Source organism: Mustela erminea, chromosome 3 (genome assembly GCF_009829155.1).
Source record: "Mustela erminea isolate mMusErm1 chromosome 3, mMusErm1.Pri, whole genome shotgun sequence".
In the NCBI taxonomy this organism is placed as follows: Eukaryota; Metazoa; Chordata; class Mammalia; order Carnivora; family Mustelidae; genus Mustela; species Mustela erminea.
This window is the reverse complement of record NC_045616.1, coordinates 126,045,081-126,058,249: the sequence shown is the minus strand read 5'-3', so window position 1 is coordinate 126,058,249 and position 13,169 is coordinate 126,045,081. Positions and strand designations below refer to the sequence as shown.

General features: G+C 36.9%; 1 protein-coding gene across 2 annotated transcripts in view; it reads left to right on the top strand.

Moving 5' to 3' along the window:
• The window catches only part of ITGA2 (integrin subunit alpha 2), a 107,889-nt gene that overhangs the window by 31,899 nt on the left and 62,821 nt on the right, over positions 1-13,169 (top strand). Inside the window, exons 3-4 of one of the 2 annotated variants that reach the window (XM_032337426.1) lie at positions 10,082-10,191; positions 12,775-12,866. In XM_032337426.1, coding sequence (XP_032193317.1) covers positions 10,082-10,191; positions 12,775-12,866 — 202 coding nt within the window. The remainder of the gene's footprint in view (positions 1-10,081; positions 10,192-12,774; positions 12,867-13,169) is intronic. The other variant, XM_032337427.1, reaches the window with a different exon arrangement.

Below are 13,169 nucleotides of genomic sequence, written 5' to 3'. Positions count from 1 at the left end.
TTTTCTTAAACCACGCTCCTTATTTTTCAAGTACAACTTCAGCTGTCCCATATGTCCCTTGTTTCTTAGAAACAAGGTGTGGTTTACATTGGGATAGACAAGATTTTCACAAAATGATCTTGATGCTTTTGCTTGTTTTAATTACTAAACTTTTATTACACTGTGGACTTTTACTCTAGAAATAATGCAGATTGGCTTTAAGAATGCTAGTGTTTTTTTAACAGTCTCAAACAAGCTCCATGATTTTAAATGCAAGATTACCTCCCAAGCAGTGCAACAGAACACCCCTCTGCCTGTAAGTAAAGCTGTGGTCTGCTCCCCCTTCTGTGTCACTTTGAAGCCCCCATTGTATACACAGGATATACAAATGTAGATGAGGCAATTCTTATCAGAAGCAATTATACAAAGGATTGAGATATGTTTAAAGTCATTTCCTGGAAGCTTGTGGTGATATGTACTGTCTCTGTTTGTCTAATCCAAAGGCCTGCCGCATGAACAGTCTGAGCTCATTATATGACTCAAAAACCTTAGAACAGTCACTTGTGTAACAGAAACTGTCTGGAAACAAGGGGTATTTCCAGTGGGAGAGATGTAGTTTCTGGGGTCAGCAAGGACTGGTGCATACTTGTTCCTAAAGAAAAAAAGAGAAATATAATGAACATGTGTTATGGCCAATAAAAAATTCCATTATGTATGAGCTTATATTATAGTTCTAACTTTTTTAACTAAGAAAAATATGAATAAAACTCTATGTGTGTTATAACAGCTTGTCTATAAGAGATATGGGAGAGAATTTTAGATGAATAAGAAATACTCAGTTTTATAACACATACCAAAGATTATGCCATATGTAGGTTGGTAATAACAGTACTTGTTATTTACTGATATTTGTAATATTTAAAAGTACTGAGTACTCTTTCTTTGCTGAACATGTAATACTCACAATGGCTCTATTATCACTCCTTTTACAAATGAGGGGACTGAAACTTAGAAAGGTTAAGTAGTTTGCCTAAGATTACAGAGCTAAGAAGTAATGTGCAGATGGTAGATTAATGCAAAACAGAGATAAGATGTTCCAAGTGTACATATTTTTTTAAGTATCCAAAAAAGAGAGTGGTAAAAGGTAATTGGCATTTATAAAAAATATTTAATTCTATTGTCATGTAAACTTCATAAAGTAAGATCAACTTCATTCAGTATTTTGAATTAAAATTTCTGTTACAAAACAGTGTTGCCTGAACAGCAATGACAGTTCCCATCTGTCTTTTCATTCTCTCGTGGACTGGACAGAAGTTTGTCATGTAAGTCAGGAGCCAGAGCACAAGGGTTTTACCCTTAGTTTCCCCACCCCTAGCTGGGTGACTTTGAAAAAGGCACACACCCTCTCTGGAGCACAAAAGAGAGGGCCATTCCTACCAAACTGGAATGTTTTGAGCACCTTGTGAGAGTATAAAAGTAAAGAACTTCACTGGTGAAATCCAAATAAAATCTGTAGTTTAGTTAAAAAAAAAAAAAGAAGAAGAAGAAGAAGAAAGTAAATCACTTCAAAAACTAAACCACTTTAGGAATAAATCTAACCAAAGAGTACAGTTTTCTATACTCAGAAAACTGTAAAACACTAATGAAAGAAATTGAAGATGACTCAAAGAAATGGGAAGATATTCCATGCTCATGGATTAGAAGAACAAATATTGTTAAAATTTCTATACGACCCAAAGCAGTCTACACATTTAATGGAATCCCTATCAAAATACCTATAGCATTCTTCGAGCTAGAATACACAATCCTAAAATTTGTATGGAACCCCAAAAGGCCCTGAATCGCCAGAGCAAAGCTGGAGGCATTACAATTCTAGACTTCTAGTTATAACACTGTAGTGATCAAAACAGTAAGGTACTGGTACAAAAATAGTGAAACAGAAGAGAAAACCAGAAATAAGCCCACAACTCTACAGTCAGTTAATCTTAAGTAAAGCAGGAAAAAGGCAGTCTCTTCAACAAATGATGTTGGAGAAACTGGACAGCTACATGAAAGAGGAAATAACTTTCTTATACCATATACAAAAATAAATTCAAAATGGGTTTAAAGACCTAAAGAAACCATTAAAGACCTAAAGAAGCCTAAAGACCTGAAGAGACAAGAGACCATCAAAATTTTAGATGAGAACACAGGCAGTAGAACTATTTGACATCAGCCATAGCATTTTTTTCTTGAGATGCCTCCTGAGGCAAGGGAAACAAAACTGTTGGGACTACATCAAAATAAAAAACTTCTGCATAGTGAAGGAAACAATCAAAAAAATCAAAAGGCAACTTACTGAATGGGAGAAGACATTTGCAAATGACATATCTGATAAAGGGTTAGTATGCAAAATATATAAAGAACTTATGGGACTTGTAACACCTGGTGGCTCAGTCACTTAAGCATCTGACTTTTGATTTCAGCTCAGCTCTTGAGCTCAGGGTTATGAGTTCAAGCCCCACATTGGGCTCCATGCTAGGCATGGGGCCTGAAAAAAAGAAAAAAAAAGAACTTGTGGAACTCAACAACCAAAAAATAAATAGATAAATAAATCCTATTTTTTTTTAAATGGGCAAAAGACATGAATAGACGTTTCTCCAGAGAAGGCATACAGATGTCCAGCAAGCACATGAAAAGCTGTTCATAATCACTTATCATCAGGGAAATGCAAATCAAATCTGATTTGAGATATCACTTCACACCTGTCCAAATAAGTAAGATCAAAACACAAGAAAACAGATGTTGGCAAAAATGTGGAGAAAGGGAAACCTTCTTGCACTGTTGGTGGGAATGCATACTGGTGCAGCCACTGTGGAAAACAGTTTAGAGTTTTTTGAGGAAAAAGTTAAAAATAGAACTGTCCCACAATCCAGTATTTGCACTACCGGTATTTACCCAAAGAATACAAAAACACTAATTCAAAGGGATATATGCACTTCTGTGTTTATAGCAGCGTTATTTACAAGAGCCAAGGTATGGAAGCAGCCCAAGTGTCCATCTATTGATGAATGGATATAGAATGTGGAAATATTATTCAGCCATAGAAAATAATGAAATCTTACCATTTGCAATAGCATAGATGGATGTAGAGAGTATAATGCTAAGTGAAATGACTTGGAGAAAGACAAATACTATATGATTTAACCATTATGTGGAATTTAAGAAACAAAACAAATAAACAAAAGGAAAAAGAGAGAGAGAGAAAAAAAAAATCCAAAACCAGACTCTTAATTATGGAGAGCAAACTGATGGTTACGAGAGGAGACGTGGGGGTGGGAGAATGGGTGAAACTTGTGACGGGGATGAAGGAGGGCACTTGTGATGAGCACAGGGGAACATACGGAAGTGCTGCATCCCTAGATGGGACACCTGCCACTAATAGTACACTGTGTGTTAACTAACTGGAATTAAAATAAAAACGTAAAAAAAAAAACAAATAAATGATATCACTGTTTAAAAAAAAGAAAGAAATTATATCCACTGTTAAAAAAAAAAAAAAAACTAAGTCACTGTGCATATGTGAAGTGCTCTCCTTAGCATTGTGTAAAAATACATAGGAAGGAAATCAGGATTTCTTGAAAATCAGTTCGTTCGTACCTCTCTCCACTGCCTGTTTCTCAACCATTTCTCATCTGTCATGGATTAGCTTCCATGCATATTGGATTAGCGTCAGTCCATTTCTTCTTCTTCTTGGCCAAGAATGCTATTCTGATCCCTTTTCCAAAATAATCATGTCTATGGCCTTTAAATATTAGCCAATATCATCCTTTATGTCTTTTTCCAAAGATAAAATTCTCTTGCCATTAGGGTGTCTTGGCAGTACCATTTACTGTGCTTGCTTTGTTTATTCTCAGAGTTTGCTTTTATTTTAAACACATGACATAGATATGTATTCCTTTTTGTTCTTTCATTATATTTTATTTTTACTAACTTGAAATTAGTCCAATTTTTTATTCTGGAAAGGCATTAGAAGTCTGACTATAATAGTCTTAAACTTTTAAGCTTAAAAACTTAATATGTTATAAATAATTATTATGTTATTGCCATATAATTAAACCATCACTCAACACTTTTAATACAGATGTGCAAAATGGCATGTCTCCTGTAAACAAAGATCTTCTCTAGGCAGGCAGGAGGGGCAGAATAGTGAACCAAGGACCTTTTAGAACCCCATGGACCACTCTGGTGTTGATGCACCTACATTTATTATACCATAGTTGTTCATTTCTTTTCCACAAGTTTAAATAATCTTTATGGCTAAATTGGTTCCATGTTTTCTGTTATTTATCATAAGAAAAAAATCTGTAGCAGAAAAGCACTTTAAATATCCCTGCTCTGATTTGTTTCTCCCTTCCCCCACTCTGGACACAAATTTGTGTGTATACCTACACACACACACACACACACACACACACACACGCACACATATCTTTTGTGACTTGCATAAGGGATAGATCCTCTACTCCCTAATGTCTGGAGACCTTCAGTGATCTGTAAATATTCTCCATGCCTCGCTAGCTTGTCTTATAATTTAAAGCTTTCCACTGTGGTAACGCCTGAATGTCTGTTCCTGGAACAAAGTTCATTTACAAAAATGAATGGGGCTTACACATGTACACCTTCCTGGTGACCAGTTGTATGAAACTTTTCCATTAGTCTAACTCCATCCAAAGAGGGATTTGGGGAATACAAAGTGGCACAGGTGGAAACTGTTTGTTAATTTGTTTGTGGCCAATAAGATGGGCAAACAATGAGGACTAGTCCTCTACAAGAGTTCTAAGAAGAACTTAACTGTGATAGAAAGAATCAGGGGTTTGAAATGAAAGGACACAGGTGCAGATCTAGACTTTGTTGCCAATAAGACACTTAGACTTGGTTTTTTTAAAATAGGAAAACAGGAATAATTGAAACACCTGACCTCTATTTATAAGGATTAAAGAAAACAGTGTACATAAAAAGTACTTTATAAATTATAAAGCAGTATATAAATGTTGCTTTTCCAAATTCTATCATTGATAAAACAACCATCTGCCAAAGTATGTTGATGGAAGTACTATCTCATGGGCTTTGATTTATAAAAATGTGGTGGTCTTAAAAATCCTTCCTGCCCTTCAATGAATGTGGGATTTATGTCATCACGAGGCTTTAAATTGAATATATCAGCTTTTGATTTTAACTTTAGAAAAGCCGCATGTTAGATGAGTCAGCATAACAGAATCAGCTTTTATTTGATTCATTTGCTTCCAGTGCAAAAGCTAATTTCCAGGCTTTTTATGAAACAGAACAATAGGCTTAAGATGTTTGAGCAATAATGAGGTTGGTAGACTCCACATCAGGGAACTGAAAGACTTTGAGGGTTTAGCCATCTCCTATTTAAGGAAGTAGTCTGGCAGCCAAAGGAGTCTGAGGTAGCATAATGAAGTTTAGAAACTAAAATTGCCTTTCAACACATGCCAGAGGGTTTAACTTTTAAATTTATAACAACAGTATTTCCCAACCGGGAGCTAAAAATGCGCTCTCTTTACCTGTCTTCCTCCTTCCTGGAGACTTGAAGTCTTCGCAGGTGATTTCTTTGCATCATAAACTCCTTTTACATTACAAGCAGGAAGCACGTAGCTGTATAGAACTCACCAGACCCCTTTTGTCATCAGTGGCTTGGAACTAACCAATGTAAGGAATAATATTTACACTTAATATACTATAGACTTAGAAATTTCTTGTAATAATGTACTATATACAATAGGTTTATAATCCTAAGTAAAATATCCCCTTGGATGTCTGTAGGTATCTCAAGTTAAAATACCTCATGCTGGGACGCCTGGGTGGCTCAGTTGGTTGGACGACTGCCTTCGGCTCAGGTCATGATCCCGGAGTCCTGGGATCGAGTCCCACATCGGGCTCCCAGCTCCATGCGGAGTCTGCTTCTCCCTCTGATCTTCTCCTTGCTCATGCTCTCTCTCACCACTGTCTCTCTCTCAAATAAATAAATAAAATCTTAAAAAAAAAAATACCTCATACTGAGCTCTTGAGCTTACCCTATCTCAAAATCTTGCTCTAAGGTATCCCCCTTATCTGATCTTAACCACTTGGTTCCTTCTAGATTCTCAGCAGAGAAAACTTGGAGTCATCCTTGACTGTGTGTGTATGTGTGTGTGTGTGGGTGGGTGTGGGTGTGGGTGTGTGTATTTAAAAACTAATCTCTTGAGAAATTCTGCTAGCCCCACCTTCAGAATATATCTAAAATAAGATCACTTCTCACCAGCCCTGTAGGAGACCCTCATCACCTCTTGTCTGGATTTTGCATTTGCCTCTGAAGTGTTTCACCAGCTTCACCTTTGCCTAGTGCAGTAATTCTCAACAAGGCAGCCTTCACAATCCTTCTAAAAATGTCAGATCACATCACCACTGTGCTAAAAACCCTCCAATGGCTTTCTCATGTCACTCAGAGGCAAAGCCATGTTCTTAGAATTTCATACCAATCTTATGGGACCTGGCCTCATTACCAATCTGACCACATCTCCTCCCACATTCTTCCTCATACACTGTGGTCCGACCACAGGGCTTTTGCACTTGCTGTTCCCACAGCCTAGTAATCTTCCACCAGAGTCTTATGGTTTACTCCTTCACTTCCTTCAAGTCTTTGCTTAAATGGCACCTTCTCAGTGAGGCCTTTTGTGACTATTCTAATAAAGATTATACCACACCCTCCATGCCACACTTCTATCTTGTTCCTTTTTCCCACTGATCACCATCATGATATGTTTTATATACTTATTAAATTTATTGTCTGTTTTTCCCCACTAGAATGTAGGCTCCATGAGATCAGAAATGCTTGACTGATTTATTCACAGATGTATCCCCAGCGCCTAGAATCAGGTCTGGCACATAGTAGGTTTGGCCACCATATATAGCTGCACAGGTTGCATACTTAACAAGGTCAGAGCACTCTATTTATATGGAAATGGTATCCCTTGGAGTTGTGCAAAATTTCAGCGCCACAGGATTTTTAAAAAAATCTTTGTTGAATCAAAGAAAACATGTTTTGCCCTACTATTTTAAGTACACCTCTGTCAATAATCTCTAGAAAAATCGCTAGTATTAAAGGAACACTTGGAGAGTTTATAGACTCACAGACCAAAGGAAGATATTTATAACAGCCCCTGGATTGTGGGTTTAAAACTACCTACACCTCCATAAATACTGTTTACTAACTAAACAAAGTATTTTGAATTTCACTGGAGGTGGGCAAATTGGCTGTGTTTTGGAACTCTACATAATCACTATTTCCCCATAAGATAATTGAACAGTAAGTGTTATTTTAAGTCATCTTGGAAGAATTCCCAGTTTCATTGTAGGAAAGAGAGTTTATATCTTGGGATTTTGTTTTGTTTTGAGAATCAGCACACATGACTGTTCATACAGCTCTTTTGTCTGGTTGCAACGTTAGATCCATTCCTTCAAAGATGTTTTGCCATATTTCAGCAGGGTTTACTCATTCACCTATCCTATTCTCTACCTTGGTAACATTTTCTCCTGGCATGTTGCTTCCTGTTATGGCTGATTACATAAGATTTTATAGATAAATATACCAGCCTCCCTCATCTTCCTGTCTGAGTAATGCAGGAGTGTCACAATTTCCTTGGAGTAGCCACTGGTGATGTCATAACCTTTCCTTAGAAGGATGAATTGTCAGGAACCAGGATTTCACTGAGGCCTGCTGGTAGAAATGACGAAAGTCTACTGGAAATGTTGCCAATAAAGGAGTTGACAATGGTCTTTGAAACGTTCTCTGTAGTTACTAGAATGACCTGGAGGCTACTTACTAATGTGGTTCGCTATATTGAAAGAATGAGTCCTATATGATGAGGACACCCTGGTTCTTTACCAGTCACCAAAATGATCTGGTTTTCCACTGGTATCTGTTATGTTATGAGGTTAACATGGCATCATACTGTCAGAGATTCTTTGAGAGATTTACAAGTATTTTCACATCCTTTGAGTTAAGAGGCACAGAGTTATGCAGGTGCTTCTTTTCCTCTCTTCTTCCCATTGGATTCATGTAGGGGGCCATAGCTCTCACAGCAGTAGTGGAGATGTCACCCGCCCCTGCATGTGAGATTATCAAATCCCAAATCCTTTGGTTGAAGGAAGTGAGGCAGGAAGGGGTGTCCAGGGAACACTTAGTCAAGAGGAAACACCAAAAGCTTTTGAGCTTTCTCAGTGAGAAGTAGGTAGCTGATGGTGCTTTGCTGCTGAAGGCTCTGAAGAACAAATTGTTAAATTTTAGTGAGAAACACTTTACTTTTATTCTTGCCTGCGCCTGGGCTGGTGAGGATGGATGGAATATGTGTATAATAAAAGTTGCCCAAATTGCCACATTTAGTACTATTTGAACATAATCTGCCCTAACCTACATTATGAACAGTACAGCCCGGGCCCACAGTGTGGATGTGCTCCTACAAGATCACGTTGGCTGGTGTCCTCCTAGACCCCAGCCTCCTAACACACCACGCAGCCACACCCTCGCAATAGGTGGGGCCTGACCATCAGATTCCAGATCTACTCCTTGATTGTTCTGGAACCCAGCCCATTAGTCCAGATGGTTTTCCCAATCTGGGCCCTCTGGCAGGCCTTGGTGCAGATAACAGGAAGGAGAATAAGTTAAGGGTTAAGAGGTTGGACTTCAGAATCAGTTACACTTAGCTCTCACTAACTGTGTGAATCATTAACTGTCTTTCAAAGTAAACTGTATTTTCCTCTTTCCGTAATTATTCACACTCTTTTTTCTGCTGAGAATGATGACTGCCTCCTACATCCTTCAGTATCCATTTTTGCATCCTCGGACCATTTTAATGTTTGTTCCAGAGATGAACTTATTTTATATCTTTCTTTGTATTGTTATTGTTTTACTTGTCATGCATCTTAAACAATTGTAGACAGGTGTGCACCTTAGACTTTTTGTAACCTCAATGTGAGGCACATGTTGTTTAATCAACAATGATTAAATATTTATACAGAAGGCTCATGAAAGAATTTAGGTTTCATCTAATCTTCCAACCCTGACAAGGAAAAAAAATACATTGAATCAAATATCTTCCTTAGTAACTGAAGACTACTGAGTAATTCACCTACTATAGATTCTGAAGATCAGACTGTTTACGTGGACTCTTTCTGTCTATTCTTCTGTGAACAGAAATGTTAGGTGAGTGGCTCCATGGGGAAACACTTAGTCTTTAGTTGGAGAAGCTCTGTAGGAAATTAAACTAACCAAAAGGAAGACGTGAACTCCAGTCTCCAACCGCTGCATCCTGTCTCCTGGTTACAAACACGTTGCACCTAAGGAAAGCTCCATCATATGCTTTCTCTGTGTTTTTGCTAAGAATCCTCTTATATAGACAAGAAATAGGAAAACCACTTAGATAACTCATCCACTCCCCAAGTAAAGTAACATATGAAAATACTTAGACAAGAAAAGCACTCAAAAAATGTTAGTTTTTGCTTTTGGTTTTAATATTGCTTCATTCTTTTAAGTTGTGCTGACCAGTACGGCAGCCACTAGCCACGCGTGGCTACTGAGCACTTGAAATGTTCCTTTTCCATATTGATTTGTGCTCTCTGGACTGCTTTGTGCTCTGAGTACAAAATACTAAATTTCAAAAACTTATTATGGAAAAAAGAATGTCATATATCTCATTAATAATTTTTATTTATAATGATTGCATACTAGTTTGGATATATCAAGTTAGATAAAATGTATTATTTAAGTGAACGTTACCTTTGCTTTTTATTGTATGAGTGTGACTACTAGAAAATTTTAAGTTACGTATGCAGGTCACATTTGTGGCCTGCATTATGTTTCTATTTTGTATTGCAGATATTCATTAGGAAACTTGATCAGCTAAGAGAAAAGGAAAAAGAACAAATTATAGCTGAACAAATATAAACTACTTTCTTGTTAAAAATTGGAGCTAAATGTGGCCATTGTTTTGTGGCCAGTTTTAGCCTTTAAGAAACTATACTAATATTTTACATCTAATGAAAAAAAAATTCCTGTTTCTAGGTTACTGGTTGGTTCACCTTGGAGTGGCTTTCCTGAGAACCGAATGGGAGATGTGTATAAATGTCCTGTTGATTTGTCCACTGCTACATGCGAAAAACTGAATTTAGAAAGTAAGTGGTAATTGGCAATATTTTTTTAAGAGATGACAAGATCTCATTTGTTATAACTCTAGCAAAAAAAAAATAACAAAATCAATCATAGTCTGTCTTAAAGAAATATAGACAGCTTTTTTGCCTTTATATCTTTAGTTATATGAGGTCTAGTTGGATCCAAATTTCCAACATAGCTTAAAGACCTGATTTAATAAGATGCATGAGAAATGTGCTGCCTCTTGGACCATCACCCCCAGACTATGGACCAGTTTCCATCAATGTTTAGGATTATTTTGCTGATTATTTACAGATATCAAAGTCTCTCCATAGCTCTCTCCCACCTCAAAACAAATCATTAGGTATAGACCTGTCAATACTAATATTGCATTTGGAGATGCAGAGAAACACTTGTTTCTGGTCACTATTTGGAATACTTTGGAATTGTTTGGAACTGCTATTTTAATTATCCATATCTCAGATGATTTCTGTTAATGCAAAAGTTATTAAAGGTGCAAGACTAAAAAGCTAAACAAGTCATGTTTCCATGCAATGTTTCCTGGTGCATCTAAAAAATTACTCAATTAAATCATCATCATCATATAAAAACAAAACAAAACAACAACAACAAAACAGCACTGAGGAGGCTTAGGGTTCTAAAGAACTAAAGCCTGGATTAGGAAAATACAGTGTAAAGGAATCAAGGGAAAGTAGAGATTCAAAAACAGTGATTACTTAGAAGTAAGGGCATGTTTCTTGCACATTTATGTGTACCTAATTACTAGTATCATTTCTGGCATATAATAGGAGCTCAATAAACATGGGATGGAAGGAATATCAGTGCTGTCAAATGCTATAGGGGTTGAACGGTGTGAAGACTGAGTACAATCGTCAGCTTATACAAGGAGATAATGAGTGAGCTAGATCAATGATCTCCAAACATTTTGAACACTCATCTATATAAAACATAAGTAATACATAATGTTTCTAAAAATAATAAAAATATACACATTAATGGGGAATGCTCAAAGGTTTATTACATAGTTCAAACATTTTATTATATCACCCCAATGTATCATATCACCTCTAACTTTTGAACACATCCCAATGTATATATTTTCTATTTTTTAATATTATAAAAGAATTTATAAGAATAAGCACAAGGGGGGCTCCTGGGTGGCTCAGTGGGTTAAAGCCTCTGCCTTCGGCTCAGGTCATGATCCCAGAGTCCTGGGATCGAGTCCCTCATTGGGCTCTCTGCCCCACAGGGAGAGAGCTTCCTCTCTCTCTCTCTGCCTGCCTCTCTGCCTACTTGTGATCTCTGTCAAATAAATAAATAAAGTATTTTTTCTTAAATAGAATAAGCATGAGGCATTATATGTAAGCAATAAATCACTAAATTCTACTCTTGAAACAAACAAACAAATAAGGTTTAAAAAAATAAATTTAAAAGAATAAAAACATACACATAGCAGTTTCATTATTTTCTTTCTGCACTCCAGCAGATCACACTTTGCAACTTTCTTGCCTAGAGTAGTGATGAGGGGAGAAATAGGTCACAGTGAATTTAGGAGCCTGTGAGGTATGAGCAAGTTCTACAACTAAAGGTAGACCTTTATTTCTAGAAGTTACAGAGTGAAGACTTGGGAAAGTATTTCCATGGAGTAGCAGGGTTGAGTGAAGATTTTCTTAATGGAAAGGAGATGATCTTGTGTATAGGAAGAATAGAAGGAAGTGATAAAAGGGAGTAACCATTAGTCAAGAATTGAATTAAGTGGTTGGAATTAACATCACTGCTCTGTGCGAAAATTATTCTTAGAAAGATTTCTCCCTTCTCAAAGACACAAGGGAAAGAGAGAACAAGGAGGAAGTTCCAAGAATGACCTTTAAATAAAGATAATAAAACAATCACCCTGGGTCAAGGGGGATAAATGAAAGTGGCAGTGTTGGCTTGGCAGAGATTAGAGAACTTGAGTAAATAGTACTATTGAAGAGAATTGCAATGCTCCATAGCTCAAGAATGGCTACAGTGGATGATACCCTAGTTCAGTGGGAGAGAGAAGGTTGGGGAGGTATATTTATTATTTTACATGGTTAATCTCACTATTTCCTTTTAAAATTCACTCATTAGTGCTTTGCTCCAGATTCTACTGTATGGCATTTTCTTTTTTTTTTTTGATGACACTTTAAGGACTTTTTTTTTTTTTCTGATCCATCATAAAACATTAGATGGAGCTGTCGTGACCTTGAAAAGAGTATGTTGGCAAATTGGAGACCAAATACTGTCCTCGAATATGTTTTGTTTGGTCAGCACTTTGTTTTAAAAAATTTAAATTTAAATGCCTAGAAGTCATACCCTTTCCACACACCAGCCCCTAATATCTGACATTCTGTACCCTCACACATTTAAGTGTACAAGCTGCCAGATGAGTGAGGGACCCTCATTTCTTTGCCTATGATTATATAATGTGAGTACCTGGATATGGGACACTAAATTCATACATGCTACACATAAACATCAGCACGTGGTTTGTTTGTTTGTTTTTAACAAGTTTAAATAAATGAAGTTTTATTCACTTTTTAAAATCTTTTTCCCTTTGAAAGCTTCCACAAGCATTCCCAATGTTACTGAAATGAAAACCAACATGAGCCTCGGCTTGACACTCACAAGGAACATGGGAACCGGAGGATTTCTCGTGAGTGTTTACCTTTCAAATTCTCATCCATTTCAAGAAAGTATGAAGTTAGGGTCTTCTTGCCATCCCACCTATCAGATCAAATCTCGATACTTAAATGTTCGAGTTTGCTTTTGGATAAATCATGCAATGTGGATATCCAACATGAAATGCCCTTCTGTTGATGTGTAGACTTCTTCAGATATTCAGCAAAACCAATGCCACAAAACATCTTAGAAAAAAACAGCACAAGGAATACCAATTCTTTGCCCTTGGAGCGTATGCTTAGCATTTGTTGATAATAGCAGAATTCTTCATTTCTCC